At 44.1% G+C, this 25,950-nt stretch overlaps 1 protein-coding gene across 2 annotated transcripts in view; it reads left to right on the forward strand.

Moving 5' to 3' along the window:
- The first annotated feature begins 2,426 nt into the window (after positions 1–2,426).
- The window catches only part of SLC12A2 (solute carrier family 12 member 2), a 105,620-nt gene continuing 82,096 nt past the window's right edge, over positions 2,427–25,950 (forward strand). For both annotated transcript variants that reach the window (XM_037901658.2, XM_043546782.1), the window contains exon 1: positions 2,427–6,847. In XM_037901658.2, the coding sequence (XP_037757586.1) occupies positions 6,203–6,847 (645 nt within the window). In that variant the 5' untranslated portion in view covers positions 2,427–6,202. The remainder of the gene's footprint in view (positions 6,848–25,950) is intronic.

The raw sequence follows: 25,950 nt of genomic DNA on the forward strand, positions 1-25,950 counted from the left end.
ATACATGAAAACATTTGCTTTTTAAAACTAGAAATAGGCATTAAGCTAGTGATAATCATAATTTCCAAATTGAAATAGCTTACAAATGCCTTAAGAACATATAAGCAGTTCTTTGGAGGTGATCACGTGATATTTATGCCTGTTTATACAATATGCAGGGTGCAGGGATTTTGTGTGTGTATCTGTGAATGAGATCCTTGCTGCTAAAAGGGAATGTCATGCTATTGGCTTGAACAACTTAAGTCAACATTGCTGAGAAAAAAACTAGACACTGCTCCTGTGGTTTCTCCCAGACCTAGCCTGAGATTCTTTATTCTGACATTGTTCTCTGCATCATCCACTGTGTTTCTCAAGCTCTTATCCATTGAACAAACTCAGAATTTCACCATAGCTTACTATATTTTTCACCTCGATTACTCTCTCTTATGTTCACCCCATGGATTTTGGAAGAAATCTTCTGCATTCTGTCTTTTATTATCTGTTCCTTTCAAGAAGTACTGGAGACCATCAACAAATTTACAGACTAAGCCGAAGATATGTGATGTAAACCAAGCTATGTGGATTAAGCCTAAAATATGTTTATGGACTACAGACAAGCTTTGCGGACTAAACTCAAACTATGTTTAGATTCACCTCCAGCAAAGTCCTCTGATGGACAGGAATTAAGAAAAGACCAGTATCCCCATCTTTTGAATCCATTGTTGTCTCTCAGGCTCTCTCTCCCTACTACTACTAAAATTAGACATTTTTAAATCAGCAGGTCCAGCTATCTTACATCCAAGAGTTTTGAAAGAACTGGCTGGACCATTAATGTTGATTTTTCAATAAGTCTTGGAGCACTGGGGCATTTCCAGAAGACTGGAAAAAGGTAATCTTGTACCAATTTTTAAAAAGGGTAAACCAAATGACCCATCTAATTATAGGCCTGTCAGCCTGACATTGATCCCGGGCAAGCTAATGGAGCAGCTGATATGGGACTTGATTAATAAAGAATTAAAGGACGGTAATGTAATTAATGCAAATCAATACGGGTTATGGAAAATAGATACAGCCAACCTAACTCAATATCCTTTTTTGATGAGATTACAAATTTGGTTGATAAAGGTAATAGTGTTGATGTAATATACTTAAACTTCTGTAAGGCATTTTACTTGGTACCACATAACATTTTGAATAAAAAACGAGAACAGTACAAAATTAACACAGCACACATTAAATGGATTAAAGACTGGACAACTGATAGGTCTTAAAATGTAATGGTGAAATTGGAATTCTCATCAAATAGGTGTGTTTCCAGTAGTATCACTGACCTGGAAGAAAACATAAAATCATCACTGATAAAGTTTGTGGATGACATAAAAATTGGGGAGTGGTAAATAATAAAAAGGACAGGTCACTGATTCAGAGCGATCTAAATCACGTTGTAAACTGGGCACAAGGAAATAATATGCATTTTAAGATGGCTAAACTAAATTTAAACATTTAGGAATGTAGGTCATACTTACAGATGGGGGACTCTGACCTGGGAAGCAGTGACTCTGAAAAAGATTTGGGGGTCATGATGGGTAATCAGCTGAACATGAGCTCCTAATGTGTGACAATGTGCCAAAAAAATGAATGTAGTAAACAGGGGAATCTTGAGGAGGAGTAGAGAGGTTATTTTATCTCTGTATTTGGCACTACTGTGACGATTGCTGGAATACTGTGTCCAGTTCTGGTGCCCACAATTCAAGGATGTTGATAAATTGAAGAGGGTTCAGAGAAGAGCCATGAGAATGATTAAAACATTAAAAAAACATGCTTTAGTGATAGACTCAAAGAATTTAATCTGTTCATCTTAACAAACAGAAGGTTAAGGGGTGACTTGATTACAGCCTATCAGTTCCTGCATGGGGAACAAATATTTAATAACAGGCTCTTCAACCAAGCAGAGAAAGGCATAATACTATCCAATAGCTGAAAGTTACAGTGAGACAAATTCAGACTGGAAATAAAATATACAATTTTACAGTGAGAATAATTAACCATTGAACAATATACCAATGATCGTGGCACATTATCCATCACTGACTATTTTTAAATCAAGATTTCATGTTTTTCTGAAAGATCTGCTCTAGGAATTATTTTGGGGAAGTTGTAGGCCTGTGTTATGCAGGAGGTCATACTATAGGATCACAATGGTCCCTTCTGGCCTTGGATAGCCTGTTGGGTTGTCACCAAATTTGTTGTTGAGAAGTTAAATGCATCTAGAGGTGAAGGAACTGAAAAATGAAGTTTGGCACCTTACAGACTTTTGAGCGCAAAGTAAAAACATTTTTTAAAATTTTAAAAATATAATTGGGTAGGAGGTTTGGACTATCATACTCTGGAAATGAAGGCCTTGATTTTTCAATGAATTACATATAGGCAGACATTTTCATTCATGCACAGCTCATTGCTGCGTCTGGGCCTTTTATTATTATTATTTTAAAACAATAGCAACAAGTTATACATCTTGAAAAATTGAATAAAATAAACAGTAGCAGTCCTATTTCTCATTGCCCTTAAAGAACATTTTGCATTTACAATGTCACAGATTGAATGTTGTGTCAAGCCATTTTCCAGGAGCTTCAAAACTGGCCAAAGATGTTATTTCCTACCCTCTTCTTCAAATTACTCAGTTCAGACTGCCTGTGAGAAGCTGCAATCAGTCCTATCTTGAAAATAGTTTTCAGATGTAGGAATAATACATTTTGCCATGATCAGTTATCAAGAAAGTGTCCTAAACAGGTGTTAGACTGACATTTTAAAAACAACTAAGATTTTTTTTTTTGGTGGCTATTGTCATAATTCCCACCTCTTTCTTTTGGGTCTATCAACCCAAATACAAACAGAAAAAAAGAACATCTATGCATTCAGGTTTTTAAACAGCTCTCATCACTGTAGTATTGAAGCATCTAAATCATTTTTTGCCAACTTGCAAAAAATGTCTACTGTGTTTGAATGTTGTCCTATATGACAGAGATTAGAGGATATCCTCTACTGGGAATTCTTTTTTATAATAATATAATAGCAGTGCACTCTACTTGGGGATTGCACCTTACATCCATCCAGAAACCAAAGCTGATGAAACATGTGGCAGCCTGTTTGATAAATGGAGTAACTGACTGTGAGCCTATTCAACCTGTGTTCCATGCTCTGCACTGGCTGGCTGTGAGTTTCCAGGTGACGTTTAAGGTTACGGTATTGACATTTAAATTCAGCAAAACTATGTATCAATGACAACCGGTATCTTCAACCCAAAGAAGCCACTAGATTTCAAATTTGCATCAGTGAGAGTTTGTAAAAGAAAATAAAAATAATGAAAACCTTCATTATCTGGTTTTATTTTTTGATAATACAGAAGCAGAAAAAAATTAATTTACCCCTCTGTCTCTCCTCCACTGCATAAGTGGTAGTTAGTGACTGTGGTGGTGGGACATCCTGCTGTCTCCCCTCCAAGTCTGAGTATAGAAGGTGTTGCCAGCTGGTCCTGTTTCAGCCCTTCTGTGACGTTACTGACATGAACTGTGACTGTATAGATCATTATTGCAACCAAGGTCCTATAGTTGCACCAAATCTTATACAAAGGAGGTCAAGTAAGGTGTTTATGGAAAGGTTGTAATTTGCTGGTTATGATTATGATGTCTGTATGGGTGTATCATTTTTGTATTTGAAGTTATGAATATTGGCTATGTACTTGTATCTCAATGTGTTTGATTCTAAGTAACATCAGTGAAGCATTTGGCAGCTTCTTGAGAAAGGACTATTCTGAGTAACTGCCCAATCAAGAAACACTTAACTGACAATGGACTTTGGGAGACGTCAGTTCACATCTGAGCATTCCTGGGAACGCTCAAACTAACAAGTAAACAATGGCGTTGGCCTCCAAAAAGCTGGATCATTCATGGACATGTGACTTGCTAGGTGGCTACACCATCTTGTTGCTGTGATTTTGCACAGAAGAACAAAGGGGTTTCTGCCCACAAGAGAGAGAATATAAGGCCCTGAAAGCCCCTCCATTTTGTCTTCAGATGGCTCAAGAGATGGCCTCTCCACCCCAAAGAGATGCCTGAAAGAAACTGGAACAAAGGATAGTAACTACAGGGGTGTGAGTGATTGCTGGACCCAGACCATAAACCACAACGTTGGTCTGAAAAGCATTTGTCCCAGACTAGGAAGGAGTCTAGTTTGTGAAAGAAGCTTATTGGGATATCTCTGAGGGTGTATATTCAGTTTCCTATTGTATTAGGCTTAGACTAGCATGTCTTGTTTTATTCTGCTTGGTAACTTACTTTGTTCTGTCTGTTATTACATGGAACCACTTAAATCCTACTTTTTATACTTAATAAAAGTGCTTATTAATTAACACAGAGTAAGTAATTAATACCTGGGGGAGCAAACAGCTGTGCATCTCTCTCTCTCAGTGTTATAGAGGGCAGACAATTTATAAGCAGGAAGCCAAGAGCCTTGGAGGATGGAGGGCAGCCCAGCTTTGAGCCTGAGCGACAGTGGGGAGCCTGAGCAGTAGCCCAGCTCCCTGAAGCATAGAGCTGAGAGCCCAGGGGGTAGCTGAGCTCTCAGTGGGGACATAGGCATACAGGGGGTGCTGCAGTATTCCCAGCCTGTGCCCAGAGTCCCAACCACTGACCGCCCCCCCACGACCTGGGGTTCCAGCTGCCAGCCCCCTTATCTCTGTCCGTGTCTCCCCCGCCCCGAGCCACGGCCCTGCTCCCAGACCCAGTTCTTGGGGGGACAGAGAAGGGGTGGGGGTATGCGAGGTAAAAAGTTCAGGCACCACTGCTTTATGTTTGGTTAGCTGCCTTTTAGCATCCCCACTATCAAAAGTGTTCCAGCACCTCTGAGCAGGGAGCTGTGAGCCTGGGCTCTCATCCCCCCACACTGCCCCGCTGAAGTGGGTGGAAACACTCCTGGTGAGGACTCGTCCCGCACCACAGACAGAAGAAGGGTGGCGAGGACATGGAAAACGGCTGTAATTACCGCAAACCCCCAGGTTCCTGCTGCTTAGCATCCCCCTGACCTACCCCTGACACTTGCCACTTTAAGCGGTCTCCAGCCGCCGCCCGCCCGCCCGCCTCGGGTAGCCCATGCCTCCCCGTCACCCCAAGAGCTTCGCCTCTGCCTCTTCTCGCGAGATCTCCCACCGCGCCGCAGCCTGCACACTCACAGCCGGCGGGCTGATAACTTTCAAACCGGGGGAGCAGGCGAGCGGGAGGCTAGGCCAGGGGGCGGGCCGGGACCGGCACCAGCCGCCACCGGGCGGGGCTGGATGAGGCTGCTTGGGCAGCGCGATCGCAGCCTGCGCCTCCCCCCTCCCTCCGAGGCGGCGGCGGCGGCGGATGCAGCCGTCGCGGCGCTAGCATCCGCCCCAGAGCGGGGTGTCTCCTGCTGCCGCAACGCGGCCGGCGGGACGGCGCAGGAGGAGCCTCCGAGACAGGCGGCGCCCCCGCCCCGGGAAAGAGAAGCGGAGCCAGGCCCATTGGGCCCGAAGGCGAGCGAGTCCCAGCGGACGGGCCGCCAACAGCCCCCGAGGGCGAGAACTGGGAAGGAACCACTTCCGCCGGTGGCCCGGCCTCGTGTCGCTTTAAAGACCCAGCCGCGCGGGGGAGCGGCGATTGGCTGAGCCCGGCCAGCTCTGCCGGCTGCTCGCAGCGCGGCGCTGTCAGTGCTTTGGGGCTGGGCGAGCGCCGCTCCGCCTCCTGCTCCGGGTGTCAGTGCCGCGGCGTGGGGCCCTGGCTCGGGGTGTGGGGATCGCCGCTCGCCGGCGTCAGGGTGGCTCTGGGTTTAGGTCAGGTAGCGCAGTGGGGAGCGGGCACCGCGTGTTTCCTCAGCCAGGGCGCCCGGTCGGTGCCGGGGGGAGCAGGAGGGGGCGGGGTCCGGTGCGGAGCGCTCCGCAAGGCGGCTGTTGCTGCCCCTCTCTCCGGGGTTAGGGGCTTGTTGCGGGCGGGCGAGAGAGAAGAGCCGCCCCGGCAGTAGCAGCATCATCATCATCACCTGGCGCTGCGGCGGAGGGAGGGGAGAGGCGCCGAGGGGCGGGCGCGGCGCGTTGCGTGGTCTCGGGGCAGCCCGGCTGGTGGTTGGACGTTTAAAGCAGCGGAGCCGCCGCTCAGGTTTCAGAGGCAGCCAGGGCTGTCGCTCGTTCGCTGCGCCCTGAGCCGGAGACATGGAGGGGAAACAGCCGCTGTCCGGCTCCACCCGGGAGCAGCAGCAGGCAGCAGCGGGGTCTGGAGGGACTGAGGAAACGCCGCGTTTGCCGGCTGGCGTTGGGGATGCGCCGGCTGCCGACTCTGAGCCAGAAGCGGGGCTGTCTCTGGCGGCAGCGGCCGGGGATGCGCTGTGCAGACCGCTGGGTCCCACCCCGAGCCAGAGCCGCTTCCAGGTGGACCTGGTGGCGGAGGGCTCTGGCCGGGCGGCGGCGGACGAGCCCCAGAAACCTGGCGGGCAGGGCGGCGCAGCGGGGAAGGGCAGCGAGGAAGCCAAGGGCAGGTTTCGGGTGAACTTTGTGGACCCATCGGCCGGTGATGAGAGCCCGGCCGAGCCCGGCGGGGGCCTGGAAGGCGGCGGTGTCAGCTTCCAGAACGGCGGCGACACGGTGCTGAGCGAGGGCAGCCTCCACTCCGGGGGCGGCGGCGGCTCCGGGGGGCATCATCACTATGATACCCACACCAACACTTACTATCTGCGCACCTTCGGCCACAACACCATGGACGCCGTGCCCAGGATAGACCACTACCGGCACACGGCCGCCGAGCTGGGCGAGAAGCTCATCCGGCCCAGCCTGGCCGAGCTGCACGATGAGCTGGACAAGGTAAGAGACTGCAGATATCTCCATTCCTCAGCCCGGGTGCTTCAGAGCCCTTCGCTTCCTTCCTCTTCCCACGTGGGGGCCGGATAACTCAGATCTGCGCTGAGCAGGGGCCGCTGGGTTGAAATAGGAAGCCTTTGCTCCCCCTCCCCCCGGTCTGAATTTGGCCAACGGAGAAACAACTGGAAGTCCCCCCTCTCTCTCCCCCCGACCCCCCACCCTTCTCGGTGTCTGTTCCCGTTGTCCACGAGCCGGCTTGAGATAAATGTGGATTTGTATTGGGAAGAAAACGGAAACAGCAACAACTTGTCACGCAAAGATATTAAACGTATGCAGGAGTTGGGACGCCGGGCAGTAGGAGCCAGTCACAATTTATACATGAAATGGTTTTATTGCAACTGAGAGGAGAATCTATGATCGGGTAGATAGGAAAAAGGTAATTACAAGGAAGAGATTCCCACTCCCAAGTGCAGCATGTCATTAGATCATCAAAGCTGCTTCTACTGACCTTACATAAAAAATAGAAGAGCTCACATGGAACACTCTTTACCCCTTATTTTGAATTCAGCAGTGTTTTGGTAGGGAAGGAGAAGGCAGTTTCATTATTGTAATTGAGTCTCTTTCTTGTCTGTCTGCTTCAGTGGTTCCTTTAAATTCTACTGGGTACTAGATATAACAAGACTTTAAACTCAGAACTGTAAGCTTCTGCCACATTTTGGAGTAGTCAGTATGTTATTGGAGACATAATGGTTAAAGCTTCTGCACAGCATATAGATATGCTTTTCTAAAAGAGATATCCCAGTTCAAACAGAAATCAAGGGAAGTTTATGGGGTCGGACAATTATAGCAATGGCCCATCCTGGCTTTATAGTCTCTGAATATCTTCAGATGCTGATATCTTGCTGAATGAAACTGCCTCTTGGTTGGTATGTGGACATGGGTTAGAGACTTTTGAATTTTAAATACTAATTAAAGACTATTTCTGGTCTAGGTAAAACTTAACAAAAAGTAATCCACATTTGCCAAGACTCTCTGTTGATAAAAATAGGGAAACTTGTGTGTTCTGATCTCTTTTCATCCTAGCTCTCAATGCTTTGTATTAGCAGTTGTGCTTAATAGCATTGTTTTGTCTTCAGTAACTTCCCCCCTTTGTACTACTGATTACTGCATACCACAAAGCTATAGTTGTATCTATTTCCTTTTCTCATATTTCTAATAGAATTTCACCTAAATTAATTTAGAGCTTAGCCTATTTTAAATTCATGCTGCATTATATTTGACACTAGCTCATATAGTCTGCACCATTGATCTACTCCTTCTGAATTCTGTGTACTTAATTTAAAAATTATCATTGCATGTGCTAAATAACTCCTGCTAAAGATTACTAGGAGTAACACACATTGTGAACAAATTATATGGTATAATTCTCAAGTCATAACTTCATAAAAAATAGATAGGGTCAAATGTTTGACCCGAGGCAGTGGGAAGAGGCAACTGCTGTGTTTCATGCAGTTCAGAGCAGGTTTGTTGAGTCCTGTTAAAATCTTGAATCTAGAGCAGGGATGGGCAAACTTTTTGGCCCGAGGGCCACATCAGGGTGCAGAACTGTACGGAGGGCCAGGTAGGGAAGGCTGTGCCTCCCCAGACAGCCTGGCCTCCTCCCCCACCCATCCAACCCCCACTGCTCCTTTGCCCCTAACCGCCCCGGGACACCACCCCCTATCTAACCCTCTGTCCCATGCCCCCACCCCACAGAACCTCAGCCCTATCCAACTGCCCCCTCTTCCCTGTCCCCTGAATGCCTCCCTCCCCGAACCTCTGCCCCATCCAACTGCCCGCTGCTCCCTTACCATGCTGCTCAAAGCACCATGTCTGGCAGCCATGCCACCCAGCCAGAGCTAGACACGCTGCCGCCCAGAGCGCTGCCCATGTGGCAGCGGCGTAGCTGTAGAGGATGGGAGACAGCAGGGGAGGGACTGGGGACTAGCCTCCCCAGCCGGGAGCTTAGGGGCTGGGCAGGATGGTCCCGTGGGCCGGATGTGGCCCGCGGGCCGTAGTTTGCCCACCTCTGATCTAGAGCCACTTAAATAGACCACTGTATCACCAAAAGTGCTGAAGTTTCCACGTGTCAAATGTAAACACTAACACACTTCTTTGAAATGTGATGTTTTTCTGTTTCCTTCATAAAACTTTATTTTGTATGTGTATTTTCTGTCTTATCTGTAGCAAGTAAACGTTACTGTTGTTCCTATCATCTTTCTTGTCTTTTCTCATTCATGTTTCTCTCTCTTAGAATCCTGTTTATAAATTAATGTGGAACATGAGTGGCCATTTACCATTGTTTTGGTTTCTTTCATGAATACAACATATAGAGTGTGTGTGTGGTATCTGGTATTGGCCCAACATGTAGGGTGGAGGAAAAAAAATCTTTTTTGGGGGGGGTGCGGGGGGGGGATGGGAAGAGGGATAGTGCTTAAATATTCTTTCCATCACAATCCTAGTTAATTTAAACCATAAAATTTAGAATTTGAACCTCAGGGGTTCGACAGGATTTCACGGCTTTGATTACAGCATAGCAATTGAAGAAGCAATTTAATTCTAAGCCTATGATTTCCTGAGCTTTTCAACTTCCTTAAGTTACATTTTGGGGTGAAACTGCATGTTGGTTCTAAACAAGGATGATCCCTCAAACGCATTTTATTAGGAAGCTTAGTAAAATGCTACCCGAGTTATTATCTTGGTCCGGGGTGGGGGGTAGGGTGGGAGCAGGGGTATATATGGGTAGATAGTACTTCACAACTTAACCATTTTTATTTTTATGCTTTGCTTTGCTTTTTTTTTTTAAAAAAAAAAAAGCAAAAATCTCAAATTTAATAGTTTTAAAACTTGTCATGGGTTTGTTCCTTGGTGTAGACAAGTGTCTGTGTAAAGAAATTTTGATATGGAAATAACAAGTTGTGTGTTTGAAAAAGTACGGGTAATATGTGTTTTCCTCTAATTTTGAACAATCTGGTATTACAAATGTATGAAAAGATAACTATTATAATTGGAATGCTGCACATTAAATAATATTTAGCTGTTCAGTGTGCTTCACCTTCAAAGCACCTAATAGATAGTAGCAAGTAAATCCTCTCAACTCTCCTGTCAGGTCAGGAAGTATCATCCTTAGTTTTAGAGATACCCTCACCGTTTCACTTTCTGTAAGTCTGACAGAAGTAGTTGGTCTGATAAAGGAACTTGGGCATTCTAAATACATGTATATGTTATGTATAACTGCATCTAATGCCTCTGTCTTTACCTCTCTAGAAATACCACAACTACGTGCTTCAATTATATAGCCATCTGGAGGCCACACAGTGCTGCCATTTCTTAAATCATTGGGCTGTGGAGTTTAGAAACAGATGGCACAATGTGGCCCTGTCAGTTTCACCTGTTGTCTTTTGTTTTTTGTTGTTTTTTTAAAACCCTATGAAAATAAACAACCTCCCCCCAATTTCAGGTGCTTCTGACTTTGTCATGGGTTCAGACCACTAGACAATGTCTTTATTACATCTTTCAGAGTAACAGCCGTGTTAGTCTGTATTTGCAAAAAGAAAAGGAGTACTTGTGGCACCTCTAAGGTGCCACAAGTACTCCTTTTCTTTTATTACATCTGCATGTTCAAGTACGCAATCAGTGAAGGGTGTTCTCCAGCTTTTTTGTAATACAAAAGGTATATTAATCTAATAGAGTTAAAAATTATAACTTGTGATTCTCACAGTAACTGTAACTATCTTCATATACATGTGGACATGGCAAATGAAAGCGGGGTAATAGTCCCGCTCTCGTGGGGAACTTTCCTGGCTTCTGCACTACCCCGGTGAAGTGAGCTAGCGAAAGGATCTGAGTCCTTGCTCCCACTTCCTTTACCCAGTGGCCTCCCTGCCCTTGAGGACTCCCCTTCCACTCTCCTGTCTGGCAGAGTCCTCGTAACCCCAACAAGGCTGGGCCCAGGATTCCTGGGGGGCTCGACCCCCAACCCTGCTGTGGTCACCTAGGACAGGGGCTAGGGTGTCCCCACTCCAGAGTACTCTCTCCGCACTGGGCACTTCTCTGACCCACTGACCATTACATACAAGTTAAAGCAAATGCAAGTTATTTAATCAACAATTAATTTTAAAAAGAATAGGAAACATGGGAAAGGTTAAAGGAAACACATCAACCGGCTCTGTGGCAGGGAACATCACAAACAGTGTCTCTGGAATGTCAGGGCAGTTCACAGTCTGTTCCTTGTAAGTCCCAGGCCGCCTTCTCAGGCCCTGGCTGTGCTGCAGGGATGCTGTGGGTTGGACACTTGCTCTGGTGGTGGCCAAACGCTGTCAGGCTCTAAGTGGTAGGACCCTTCTTCCCAGTGTTGTCCCCGCTCTGTTGGGGTTACGATCCAAGCCTGGCCTGCAGAGCCTCTTGGCTGAGGCGTCTCCCTGTGCTGGGCCCGCTAGCCAGGGTCCCCCTCGCTCTCTCCAGCTGCTCACTGCACCCAGCTCCAGACTGCTCCAGCCCCAGCTGCACCGCTCCGTCTCTGTGCTGCTGCTGCTCTGCCTCCAGCTCCCTGGGCTGCTTCTTTGAGCCCTCTGGCTCTGGTTGCTACAGCTCTGCTCCCAGGACAGGTCTGCTCTGCAGGCTGCTTCTGTGACTCTGCTCCCAGCACTGACCTGCTTCCTGGGCTGCTTTTCTGGCCCCTCTGGCTCTGGCTGCTGCAGCTCTGCTCCCAGGACAGGGTCTGCGCTCTCTCTGGACTGCTTTTCTGGTCCCTCTGGATCTGGCACAGCTCTGCTCCGCAGCTCAGCTTGGGCCCCTGCTTTCTCCTTAGCTCGGCCCACGCTGTCTGACCCAGGCCAATCAAGTTCACACGGAGGATGGGAGCTCCCTGGCCTCCTGACTCCCTGATTAGCCTGCCCGCCCTGTCATTCAGGCTGAGCTGGAGCACTGGCCTCTCCGCATTGTTCCTGGGGACTCTCAGTCTCAGGGTCCTGATTTCCCATAGACCCTTCCCCTTTTAGTACTGGGAGCTAGCCAACCAAACCACTGACCCTTAGTAAGGGGGCAACAGTTCCCTTACACAAAAACTTAGTAGTGCTGCTCATGTAAATAGTCCTTGTGCCTTTTGGGTATGTCTACGCTACAGATGAGAGCAAGCTTCTTGGCTTGGGTAAACAGACTTGCACTAGGTGGGCTTGAGCTAGTGTGTTAAGTGTTGACATTGTTGCACTGGTGGAGATAGACCTAGGGGTCAGGTGAGTCCAAGTTTAGGTGGCTAGCCTGAGCGTCTGCCTGTGCATCAGTGTCCACACTGCTGTTTTCAGTGTACAGGTTTGAACCATAATAGCACAAGGGTGTCTACTGCGCTGGTAATCTTTCTGCCAGCTACAGTATAGACCTACTCATTGAGGTCAGTATTGCGGTGTTACCTCTAATTGAAAGATTAGAGGGGGAACACAGTCTTGTCTTGTTTTATTTTAGTTTGTTGTATTTTACAATACTTTGTATCCATTCTTTCCTTTTTTGCTTGTGTTGTTCTGGTATAGATCACTCGGTGGGTGGAGGAAGACACATTTTAAAAGTCTCTTTTTTTTTTTTTTTTTTTTTTGGTGGTTTTTATAATTTGTGTGACTGGGGGAGGGGGAAAGATGTAACACCTGAAACTATTTGATGTATAAAATTCATGGTTATTTGAACAGTTGCACTGGTTTGGTGTCTGGATGATACTTGAGTTGATCAGCCTAACTTTCTACTAATGGAAACAGAGGCTCAGATGTAATTTAGAGCTGTTTTCAGCTTCAGATACCCCTATCACTGAGGTAGTGAGCACTAGGAATTAGTAAATTCAAATGGATGAGTTGCTTTCTGTTGTGTTCCAAGTCTCATATTGAAAAAGACGTAGAGGGCGCCACATGCTGAATTTGTCAGACTTTTGTGTTCAAATACTGACAGGTCAGAGTGGGTGAGATAGCCAAGCTCAGCTTTGGGTGGATGAATCTGTCCTTTGCTGATCTGATTAGTGACTTGATCCTTTAAAACAGTTTCTTCCCCTTGAGTTACTATAGGGTGTTAGGAGAAATGACTTCACGTCTCTCATGACTGTCCCTATACCGCTCACTAAAATGCTGCTTAGCATAAGTGCCAGTCCCTGTTGAACATAGGTCCAGAATTGAAATGAGGGGTTATTGGGTGGGTGGGGAAAGATTGAGAAGAAAACTGCAGAGAAGTTCTGTTCTGTGGATCTATTTGGTGTTGTCTGATTTTCACTATGTTTTTCCTTAACAGAACTAGCTCTTACATGGTTTTAAGTATATACCACTGGGGGGAGAGGGAGAGAGATATGAAGAACATGGGGTGAGAGATGTTCTAAATTCTAAGCTGAAGACTGAATGAAGTTCATAGTATGAAGATCTGCACAATACACTGTGACAGCATATTTTGGCACCACTGGTTAGTGGGCTTGGGAGAGTACTTCCCCTTTTTTCCACCCCTACTCAAGAAGGAGCCTAACACGCTGTGGCTACACTGCAATTAAACTCCCGTGGCTGGCCCAATTTAGCTGACACTGGCTAACCCCCATGTGTTTAATTGTGGAATAGATATATCCACAGTGTCGAATAGGGCATCTGAGCCCCCTCAAAAGGAAGTGAAGCTGAAGAAGCTCAGTGGATCATATGATACCCTGAGGAAGTCCACTCCATAGAGGCCATGTATGTATTTGGACTCCAGTGAAGGGAACCTGAGACAAGAGAACATGTGTTTTGAATATCCACTCAATCTTCTATGAGCGATGTCTCACATTGGTAGAACTAACTTAGTTGGCAAAGCATGGAAGAAGTACCACTGTTTTGTTTTTTTTTGTTTTGTTTTTTTTTAAAAAACACCCAGTGAATGTGCATTTCCAACACTGCCTCTGGAGAGGCATTTTGGAGAGTCTGCAGCACTCCCTTACCCTATAATCTCGCATAAGGTAAATTGCTAAATAGCTCAGATTGAGAGACCCTAAGTCCCTAAAGTTTCTGCCACCAGAAAACTGACCTTCATAGAAGAAACCTGAGTTTGCAGGTACTGAATGGGTCAATATAAAGTTTTGTCAACTTTCTCAGGACCACATTAATAATCAGATGGCATAGGGAGTTTTATTTAAGAAAAAAAAAAAGTGTGTCAATCCCAATGTTAACTTGATGGCCAGGGTTGCTAAGGTGTTAGTCTGTAATAGCTGTCAAACTAGGATGGAGTTTAGACTTTCAGTTGGGATTGCAGGTAGAGAACCAGTAGTCTTTGTGAGCCAAGTAGAGCAGTCATTCTCAACCAGGGGCCTGGGGGCTGCGAGCAGGTTTCAGGGAGTCTGGCAAGCAGGGCTGGCATTAGACTTCCTGGGGCCTAGAGCAGAAAGCTGAAGCCCCACCACTTGGGGCTGAAGCCCAGGGCCTTGAGCCCTGCCATCTGGGGCTGAAGCCGAAGCCTATGCAACTTAGCTTTGTGGGGCTCCCTGTGTCAGGGGCCCTGGGCAGTTGCCCTGCTTGCTACCCCCCTAATGCTTGCCCTGGCTTTTATATGCAGAAAAACAGTTGTTGTGGCACAGGTGGGCCATGGAGTTTTTATAGCATGTTGGGGAGAGGGGTGTGTGTTCAGAAAGAAAAAGGTTGAGAACCCCTGAAGTAGAAGGAGTCCACCTGGGCCTGATTGTACCTCCCTGCAAACCGTCTCTCTTTGGAGTTACAGGTTTGTATGGAAGATGACCTTGAAAATGGCAGTAGGCTTGGAATTGGCAGGTAACGTTTTCAGAAGTGTCTAAGTGCCATTGAAAGTCAATGGGAGGATATAGGCTTCTAAGTTATTTAAACACTTTTGAAAATGTTACTCTTTATGCTTAATGATCTCTGCCTTGTCACGGAAAGAGCCCCTGGGCTGGGCTAATACCCTAGCTGGGGATCTGAGTCCAAATTCTCAGGTTGATGGGACTGCCTTTAACTATCTGTAATAGGTGAAAATCTGTCTGCACCGGTCAGTATATGGTCACTGAGCATTTTGTCTTCTGAGTATTGCTGTGGATCTATGCTGTGAGTTGGGCTAGTGGAAAGGAAATATATAGGTGAAGACATTCTTTGCTAATGCGGTCTCCTTCATGCCATGAGATGATTGGCAGCTTGTAGGGGTGAGTAGTAAGGAAACTCATCTCTGGTGTCCCTGACTAGTCAAAGCTATGCTGTCTCTTCCTTATCTAAGGACCACCTGTAAGAATCTGTAATATCAATTGCATGATGATGATCTTCTCTGCCATGTATGTGGCAGTTTTGAACATCTTCTAAAATAAAGCTCTTTCCAGCAGGTGCGACCTGGTGTCTCTTTGTTTTCTTTACTTGAACCAGGACCACCTTTTGTAATACTAGGTCTCTAAAGGTTCTGACTGCTTGCATTTTCAGGACATCTGATGTGCAGCTACTATTTCTGGATAGACCGTGTTCTCAGTTTGTAGAGTTCTGTATTCATAATTCCTCTCATGATGTACAAATCTGTCATCACTACAGTCTGGACAAAAGGTGTCTTAGGAATGGATTTCAAATTAAGTATTGCTTCTTGTCTCCTACCATGCTAAAGAGGCTTAGAGTCTGTTAGTTACCCAGATGTGATGTGAAAATACTTGTATTTTTTTTCTTCCATTAGGACCTTGAAGTCCACTTCAAAGCCTTTTAATAGTGATCTGCCATAGAAACTACTTGGAAGGCTTTGTATCCCAATAATTAAGGCTATAATTTAGGTATGGGTATTTTTAATAAAAGCCCATGACCTGACCATGACTTGTACTATAAAAATTCCTGACTAAATCTTAGGTGGGGGGGCCGCTGCTCTGGGAGGTCCCCGGGGGAAGGCGCTGCTCTGGGGTGGGGAGTGCCCTGGGGCCAGCGGCACCAGCTGTCGCGGGAGCTGCTGAGCAGTGGTTGCTCCGGCCGCCCCCAGGACTGCGGCTTAGGCAGTCCCCAGGTCCGGCCTCACCGGCGGCTGGTCGGGCGGTATCCAGGGCTAGCTGCCCGGGGCTGCCTTAGCAGCCGCCTGTGTGGCTGTCTCTGGGGCTACCTGATCAGCTGGCCCCGGGACCAGCCACACTGGCCACTGCAGAAGTCATGGAGGTTCCAAAAAGTCACGGAATCCATGACTTCCGCAGCCTCTGTGACAGACACGGAGCCCTACCAATAACAACCAGAATCCCAGCAGTCAGTCTTGAATTCTAACAACTCCAGCACCCCTGCAGTAACACAGATTGAAGATGCTTACAAGCATATAGAGATACTTCCTAAACAACAGTAGGATTTGCTGAAGCGAGAACAGCACTGCCAGTTAGGTCTTGCCTTTGGCATAAACTGCCTTTTTTTTTTTTTTTATTAAATGCACTCTTATCCTGTATAGATACTTGGACAACTGAAGGATTAGAGACAACACTCTGGTGAGTGCTGAAACATCAAAGTCCAGAGGATGTACAGTCATTCTCTTATATCTAGAAAAGGGGTGATGGTTCTTGGGGTAGTGACCTTGAACTTCTTTGACTAGATATTGATGCAGTTTCCTGAGGACTGTGTGTCAGGAAATATCTAGAGTAAACCCCCTTTTGTCTTTCACCTGGTGGCACTGCCTTGATTGCTCTTTGCCAGGCCAGATTGGATTTCCCTGCAGCAATTCTTCCTGGTGTTGATAAACACAAAAACATTGTGGTGTTTTTTTTGTGGGGAGAGGGAGATATGGGGGGGTTGGGGGAACTGAAATGCATGCAGTCAGGATGGCTTTCTGAAACCTAAGCTCATAGCCCCACAGAACAGTGTCTGTGTCTGAGTTGAGCAGGGATCATCGGGAGTAAAAGGCTTCCAATCTGCTTCTGAGAATAAGGTCCAGGTAATGGTGTGCTGACTAAAGGCTCAGCAAACAGTGGAAGTCAGTTGATGCAAAACTTACCTTATCCTACTCTGGAAGGAAGGACCCCTGGGGTGAGATTCAGGCCTTAGAAAATGCAATGCTATGTTTGTCTTCCTCTTGTAAACACTCTACATGCTCCCCAAACAGCCTTTTTCTGATCTAAGGTGGATACCCGGTTTCTCTGGAACTTTTCTAGGAACCCAGGTGCTTGAAGACCTTTCGGCATTCACTGCTGTCTTTGTGTCCATTGTCACCATAGATAGTATCCAATATTGCCCATTCCTCAAGATGAGCCAGGTGTGTGCCTTTGAGGATAAGAGAATTGACCAGGATAGTGCTTTTCTTACAAAGCTTAACCTGACTTTTGGCTATGTAGGCTTTATTTCTCTCCCCTCTGTCTGCCTTCAGGACTGAGGCAGCTGTGGGAGAAGTCAGTCACACTTTCTCACCACCTGATTTGGGTGTAAGGGCACAATTCATATTTCATAGGGATTCCTGGGTACCTCAGTTATGGCCCTTATAGATTACTGTGTTGGCTTCAACAATTATCTTGTACAACTTTGGTAAGAATTTGGGGAGAGGTTGGTGGAGAATGAGGTCCTCCCTTGTAAAGTCAAGATCTCTGTTCCTCTATAGTAGGGATGTATTTAACAATGTATTTAACATCAGGATCCTCTGACTCATTTAAGTCCAAATAGGGTGAGTTACTATCTTCATCCTGCCCCTATTCAAGGCGGAGCCTTGAAAGGGCTTTGTGAAGCATCAGTATAAGAGGGACTGGTACATTGGGGTTGAGGCCAGAGCTTTGTATGCTGAATGTCTCTCCCCTCTTTTCTCTTTTTCCCCTTCTCCCAACTGTGAACAACAGTGGAGGCAAAAAAAAAAACATTCTGACTGCATGGAGAAATCCTAACTCTCCACTAATGTGGAGTGATGAACACAAAATTAGTACCGTGGGAATCTGTGGTAGTATATCGGAGGATCAGGAATGACTGTGGCACCTGGAACATCCAGTGAGACCTGACTTGTTGTTCTCTGTTGCACTTGAAGCTTGAGAATGCAGGAGAGTAAAATTAGGATTCCCTGATGTAAACTGGTTGTTTGATATAGGAGGGGTGGTTTGCCTTGATTTAGGTGAGCCTCTTGTAAGAAATCTGTGCCTCATTCAGTAAACTGAAATTTCCTACCACAGACTCCAAGTATCTAAGCAGTGGCATGACCGAGCCCTTGAACTCAGTGTTAGTGCTGGGCATTTCAGTGGGACAGTTAGACAGGTGGGATTACGGGGATATGGAAGGGAGGTCTGTGCTGATGTGGGCTTTACTGGAACTGAGTCCTGATGCGTAGCAGTCTTCACTGACATTAAGCGTCAGTTTCAAAGCTTTGGCCTTTGAAGCTTTTCAGCCTGGCTCGCATACTGACCTACAAAAAAATCTTCCTTGGGTGCCTCAAGCAGGACTTGCAGGTGTTCCTGATCTCTCTCTAGTGCATTGGGTGATGCTTGTCAGGGGCCACAAATATGCATAATGTGGTCAAGTGAGGTAGACATGCAATGATCAGAGTAGTCTGATTCTAACACTTTGTTGTACTGATAAGGTTTGAAGGTTCTAAGCAGTCTTAAATGCTATACTGTACCTGTAAAAGAAGAGAGGTTACTCATATACTGGACCATCCAGGAATTTGTGTGCCAAATGCTTTGGTAGTCACTGAGCTGAAATAGGTGCTGAACCAAATAGCATACCTGATACTAGTGTACAGAGAACAGGACAGGCTTTAATTAGGAATAAGGGGAGTACATAGCAGCACTGTATTTCGCCACCTCTTTTGAGCTGCCACCTTGTTCTCCCAGATCTAAGCTTTTGTACGGAAAAGTATTTTGTGACCGCAAAAAGAAAAAGGAGTACTTGTGGCACCTTAGAGACTAACAAATTTATTTGAGCATAAGCTTTCGTGAGCTACAGCTCACTTTATTGGATGCATTCCAATGAAGTGAGCTGTAGCTCACGAAAGCTTATGCTCAAATAAATTTGTTAGTCTCTAAGGTGCCACAAGTACTCCTTTTTCTTTTTGCGGATACAGACTAACACGGCTGCTATTCTGAAACCTGTTTTGTGACACTGGCTGTGAAAATTTACTCAGTCCCTGTTTTGAAGATTAAATAACGCAGTGATGTCTGTCTGAACCTGAAACAAAAGCACTGAGATCTGTTCTTGTAGTCCTCTTGACTCTGATGCACTAGGATATGTCCTCATCAGCTATTTCACTGCTGATCAAAGCATGAAAGGAAGGATCACATCATGAAGTTCAGCGTAATTTACTGTGAGGGGGAACACTTGGAAGAGGACCACACTCTTTCCCCCCTTCCAGTCAAGAAGGAGCTCAGTCCAAGAAGCCTAGTAGGGCATTTGAGGCCCCCTGACGGGGAACTGAGCTCAGTGGAGCATGTGTGATTGTAGTTCGAACACTTGCACAATCTGTGAGTGGCAGCTCACTACTCCCATGCTTCTGCTCTGAACTTGACCTCCGGGAAGGGACTGATGTTGAAATGTCCAAAGAAAAATACATCTCATGATGCGGCATTAGGAAAATGCCAAAAAAGAAAACCCAAAACAAAATCACAAACGGAGGGGAGGGGAAACACCCTGAAACAAAAATAAGAAGTGAGATGGCAAGTAAAAATGTTTCTGTACTATGTATTGAGGGGGAAAAGAGGTGTCAAAACACCACAGACATGCACTCAAAAGCTTTGGCCTCTGTTCAGTATAGTTGTTTGAGAATTGACTAGAAGGGAAGATAAAGGACGGTTTAAAAAATAACAGTTCCCCTGGAACTCTAACAAGCTAGAGCAAAGGCTGAAGAAGCACAGTCTCTAGTGGGAGCTCCTCTGCTGACTGTGATAAAGAAGAAATATTCAGAGGGCATGGGAAGTGATGGCAAGCCAAGCCATGACATTGGGTTTTGATCATACTCTAGAATGTGATTCTTGAGTGCAGTAGTAGAATTTAGTGCATGAATGATAGACTTTCCCTAAGGAGCTAAGACTCGGGAATGAGGAACTGGCACAGATAGTATCTTCAGTTAAATGACATTTAATCTCACTTCCTTTTATTTTTTTGAAGGACCACAGTCTATTACTTCCACCTCTGGATTCTTTCTCTGTTCAGCTGCCTCCCAGTCAGCTCCCCATTCCTTATGAAATATCTACCTCTTCTTCCCAACTCTTATTTTTTTTTAAACATTGGGATGATCTCTTCTGGGCGTTGTGCTTTTTTTAAGTGCACAGTGCTCTCACAAGGGATTACAACTGGAGATACTCAGCTTCAGAATAACTTGATAAATTGCGTAGCATGGAGGATGGATTTCTAAGTGCATGCAGTCTTTGCTGCTGTTTCATTCTAGATTATCACTCATTTTTCTACTTGACCTTTTTATATGAGAGAACTGTTACATCCTTTTCTGTGTGGGAGAAAAACAGATGGTATCCAGACTCTGAAGAGAAAATCCATTATCTTCTTGGTTGGTTGATAGGATCTGCTAATGAGCATTTCAGTGGGCATTTATCCTTTTTTAAGACTTAGTGCTGATGGTGAGGAAGAGTAATACAGGAGGCACCTATCATCTTATAAAATCCAATATCTCAGTAGCAATTTGTCTGGATATCCCACTAGGATGAATAGCAACTGACTTATTATTTGAGCCAAGGTTCTTGAATAACTGTGGCCACAGTTTCACCAGCTTGGTGTAAACTTGGGAAAAATGTGAATGGATATTTAGTACTTCTAAAAACTGATCACTGTTTTCCTTTTAGAAATAATTAAATAAAAATGACTACCAAGTATTTGTAAAATATCCTCTCTTTCCAAAACAAGAGGATCCTTAATACTCATTCTGTTAAAAATGGTATTGAGTTGTGGGCTGCAAAATATTTGCTGATTGCAGAAATGGTAGCAGGTTAATCCTTCGATTTGACTTAAATTTGAACTGTTAAATTTATAATTGCTCTTCATCTCTCTGCCTATTTTAAAATCACTTAATTTTAGTCAAAGCAATGCTTGCTTTCAGTTCAAAATAGTGTTGTTGTTTTTGTCACAAAGCTAACATCTTTAAATCAGTGGAAACTGAGGTCAAAAGATGAAGTAAAAAGTCTGCTAGTGTATTTTTTAAATAAGTAATTCTAGGGAAGAAATTATACCCTAAAACCAAGATTTTTGGTCCTGTGGCTGCTAAACCTCATCTGGTAGTTAATATCCTAGGTGAAAGGAAACCTTTTAATGTTCATTGAGCCAAATATTAAGAACAGTGTGTGCTCTTAAAAGATCACTTTTATTTGGGTAACTTGTCCACTGTCGCTGCAGACAACTCTTTGCATTTGCTTTTATCAGTTAGTGGATTTTGCTCTACTTCTTACTGACTGCTCAGGAGACTGAGACAATACTGTTGTAATATCGCATTACACTTCCACTTAAAATGAAGAAAAACTAATCACAATTGAGACTAGTAACATGAATTGTAATGTTTAACAGTGTTCCTGGTGCAAGTCATTTGGCTTAAAACCTGTGCGTAAAGAACATATGCCAGGTGAAATCCTCTACAATCGGTAGTTTCGACTTTATAAAACATTAAGTCACATGGTCAAACCATCCCAGTTTTATTTGTAGCTGTTGAGAATTGAGCTTTGCCTTAATGCCTTTGGCTATTAAGAGCATTGTTTATGAAGAGGAGCTCAGATTCCTGTGAAACAGTACTTTGTTTTGAAAGGATAATTTGGTACTGGGAACTCTGTAAATAATGCAGCAATCACCAGAAACATGGCTAGGAAGCTTTTGAATGATGTAATTGGTTAGCAGGTTTTGTATTGTTTCAATTTCTCAGTAAAATAAGAATTCCTAGAGACTCCAATGAGTTTTAAAACATCTGTGTTCTTGTTAGCACTCCTAGTTTTCATAGTATTGGTTCCTTCTCTGTTTTATCCCCTCACCCATCCACTGATTGTTTCCATTGGTCAACTGAACATCAATATTAATGGCTACTAAAACTCTTGGGTGAAAGTTCTAGTCCTTCCACTTTTCTTTTTAACCAAAGAAGTCTTCTTTAGTGACACTGGAATTGTGGATTTATACAACTTCCTATTATCATTCACATTGTTTTATTTAAACTTTTACTCACAATTCCTTTCAGCATGAGGAAATGAGCCCTTTCAAAATGCCAAGTATAGAAAATACTGATCGAAACTATATTCGGTTGGCACATAAATGTAGTTATGTTGTAATCACTGGCACTTGCTTCTTTATAATTTGGTGGTTAGGTCATCATTCTCTATCACAGTGAAGTTTAATGAAGAATTACCCTGAGTTGGGTTTACTAGCTTCTTAATTTTTTAAGAAACTCCAAGGAGTGGCAGCATAGGAACTCTAGCATATGTACCCCAGGTTGAAATCCTCCATGATAACGTAGTTTTTCTTTTTATACATTTATACATTACAGAAGTTGAAAGAGCTGTTTGTCCTGTTCTCAGTGCTGATCTGGTGGTCTGTAACAGACCCTAACATCCGTCTATAAACGTTTCAGGTCCTGTGTGTCTGAACGGACAAATGATACCTTGAGACACTTATGTTTGTGTATTTTGCTCTGTTTAACACCTTCCTGACTAGTTTAGCTAGTCTGTCACTCAGAAGTTTGTTGTGCCTTCTACTGAGACAGAAGCCATATATAAGAGGCTCAATGTTCTATGAAACCAAAACTCTACTTTACAGCACTTGCATAACTAACAACCTACCTGCAGTATCTCCTGTCGTTTTTGTTGTCATTGATGGGACAGGAAAGATATCAAAAATCACTTGTACTTTTCTTTTCTTCCAGCTCTTACAAAGTCCTTGAGACCTTGGAAGATCTTTCGAGTGTCACCCGAAGTAATGTCATTCGTACCAAAATCTATCATAACCAGTGTAGTCTCAGCCTTCAGTATTGATTTGTTCCACTGTGATTCTTGGGGTCCTTCCCATCCACTTAAGAAATAAGAATGCTTCTGGATAGTGTCCCTCTTGCTGAAGTCCTGTGGGCAGCCCTTTTGGGTGTGTGTTAGAAAGACTTGAACAGTAGCTTTTAGAGCAGTCTCTTGGGCAGTTTTGAATGTTTGAATCTACTGGACAGTCTTTAGATCATACTAGCAGGAGCTCAGGCTTCTCCCCAGAGGTTCAGGATCAGTTATCTCAAGCAGAATTAGGTTAGACTGACATTTTGGTCAAAACGAAGAAAATGGGAACAATTGCTAAATCTATAGGATTAGCGCACTCAGCACTAGGATTGACAAGTACAGAAGGAAATTGCCATACTTTGCCAGGAATGCTACCGGCAGCATTACTAGCCTGCTAGGAAACTTGGGGGAATAATTAATATTAAACCCGACTTTTGTTAAAGCAATACTGCTAAGTAGTTTAGAGGTTATAAATCTGCTGGTCAAAAGCTTATAAATCTGCTCCATCCCTGTAAGTCTCTGTCTACATCTCTTAGAGAATTATAACAACTTCTTTGCATTTCTGGTTGCCTGAATGCTCAATTAACTTTTATTTTGGAGACTCTGACCCACTTTTGGGGGGATTTGCTCTTACTGCTGCTACTATATTTTTTTAAAAACAGTCCCAGACTGCTGTTGTCTGCACGGAAATCTTTTGTTACTCCCAATTTTGAGATTTATACTCAACATCTAAATTAATAAAACTTGTAGAAAATTTTTTTCCATCTCTGTAGGTATTCAGTAATGTCTGTTCACTTCCACTTAGGTCTGCAGGTTGAAGCTATGTCTAGATATTTAAAAAAGCCTGATCCAAAGAGGCAACAGTGACTTGTACCTTTTGCCAGACTTTCTTCAGTTTTCTTCAGTCTCAGCTGTATAAAAACATCAGTTAATGTTTGTAACACTGTACTTAATTCTATCAGGAAATCAGCTTTTCTTCATGGGCTTTGGTTCCACTTCCAGAACATGGCGGAGTACAGTTTTTCTGATCAGACAATAGTAGATAGGGTACATGTTGTACTGTTTAGTCTCAAAAGGTGAAATATCATATCATAGTGTTGAGAACATCTTCAGACTTGAGTAATTATCCCAGGGAATTAGCTTGCAATATATATATTCCATTAAAATACACACACACACACAAACACACACACACAAATGGAATTCCTTTAAAACAATTATGCCTTGCTGTTCCATTACAACAGATAGATATGTCCACCCAAGGCTGGAAAACTTTACTAATGGAGTGCATGTGATTTTTCAGGTTCTGGCAGCCTATTTTCATGTGTGCTGGTATTACAGGCCATATCTGGCTCTTGCTGGTGTCCCTCTGTCTGAAAAAAACAGATGTTGCTCTGACATAGGAATTTACTAATCCATTTCTCATATTCTTCCTAATCCTGTCTCATGGCTGGAACAGAAGTATCCAAAATGAGGTGGTAGAAGTCTCAAGCCAGTCATTTAAATACAGATTTTAAGTGGTAAATCTTTCTTTTAGGTGGTTGTGCAAATTTAGCCTTTTCATGCTATCCACAGAGACATCTTCACAAGTTTCCAGATAGACATATGACATACTGAAAGCAGTATTCCCCTCTCTCTCTAAGATTCCAAGGACCACCAGTTAGATGAGGATCATTTAAACATAAAGCTAGTGTAATGCATTCCTCTTCAGTATAGATCAGGCAATTTATAACACTTGAATAAGTTCAAACATTAGTGTGGTGACAGAGCACCGCAAAGTATCTGACATCTGTTTTGGTTTTACAATAGATTTCAGTGTTCTTTGGCGAACATTTTCATACTTCACCCACAAACTGAGCCTAGCCTTCCATTTTAAAATCCCTCCAGGTATTTCATTTTATTTTACCCTTCAGTCACTTTCCCCTCCCTCCCCCAAAGTCTTGGTTGGGAGGATGTTAATGTAGTGGTCACGATATCAGCAGGACTTTTTCATATGTAAGATGTCCTCAGCTTCTAGCAGTAAACTTCTTCAAGCTATTAGAAAAATTGCTTTACAAAAAGTAATTTTAGAATGTAAATATGGAGGGGAAGAGCTGTGGTTGCTTGTATGTCTTAATTGTGCCTTTCCATACTTTCAGAGGTTTGAGTTTCAATTTAAGTTTAATCTTAACTCTGAAGTTTTATTTAGGATTGTAGTTGTGTTTTATAACTGACTAAAAAACTTCCAGTTCTGATCAGTGCAGTTAACCTAACTATTTTAATAATGGTATCAAATATTATAATCTCAAATTATTTTCTTTCTAGTTGCAACAGGATTTCTTACGTGACAACAGTGAGTGTGTTGTTTTTTCTCACCTTCTCCTAAAATATTTTAGAAAGGACTTTCTTCTCCTTTATTCACAGTTAGTCTCTTTCTGCTCTATCTTGGAATTTTTGGCCATATTTACGCTACCACTTACGTTGGCAAAATTTATATTGCTCAGGGGAGTGGGACCCCCTCCTGAGCGACATAAATTTAGCCAGCATAGGTGGTGGTGTGTTTCTTCTGCCGACATAGCTACTGCTGCTTTTAGGGGGTGGTTTAATTTTGTTGACTGGAGAGAGGTGCCACAAGTACTCCTGTTAAGGAACTGGAGTAAGATTGTGTAAACAAATGGGAGGTTTAGGATAAATAGCTAATCTTGTAATTTAAGAAGACATCATCCCTGAATGAATAATTGTGGTTATATAGTTGTATTTTAGATGTGTCAAAGTCCCTTCACTTAAAGATACCTGGTCAACTTGAAAATTCTATTTGAAAATTTTTACCTAATATTTATAAAACTGAAAGGATAGTGGGGTTTTGTTTTTTTGTCCCATACTCCTCCCCCCTGCACATCTCACCCAGCTGGCTTGCTTTGCCCTTTTGATGATGATGTCCATTGAATATCCTCTTTCCTGCGTAAATATGATGATCCTCCTACACTGCTGTGAGGGAACGCATGTAATTACTGTTTCCCCAGGTACTACATGGGGATGTTTACCAGTAATGTAGTAGGACATAGCTGCTGCTGCTGGAGTTGAGATCACTCTTTGGGAGAGGCCCAAAGGAAGGTGAGGAACAACAGGTGCTAGGTGGGGTTGGCTTCAGGCAACTCCATCACTCTCCAAACCTGAAGCACAGAGAAGAGGAGCAATGGGTACCTGGAGAGACCAGACTAAGGGG

This window comes from Chelonia mydas, chromosome 5 (genome assembly GCF_015237465.2).
Source record: "Chelonia mydas isolate rCheMyd1 chromosome 5, rCheMyd1.pri.v2, whole genome shotgun sequence".
Lineage (NCBI taxonomy): Eukaryota > Metazoa > Chordata > Testudines > Cheloniidae > Chelonia > Chelonia mydas.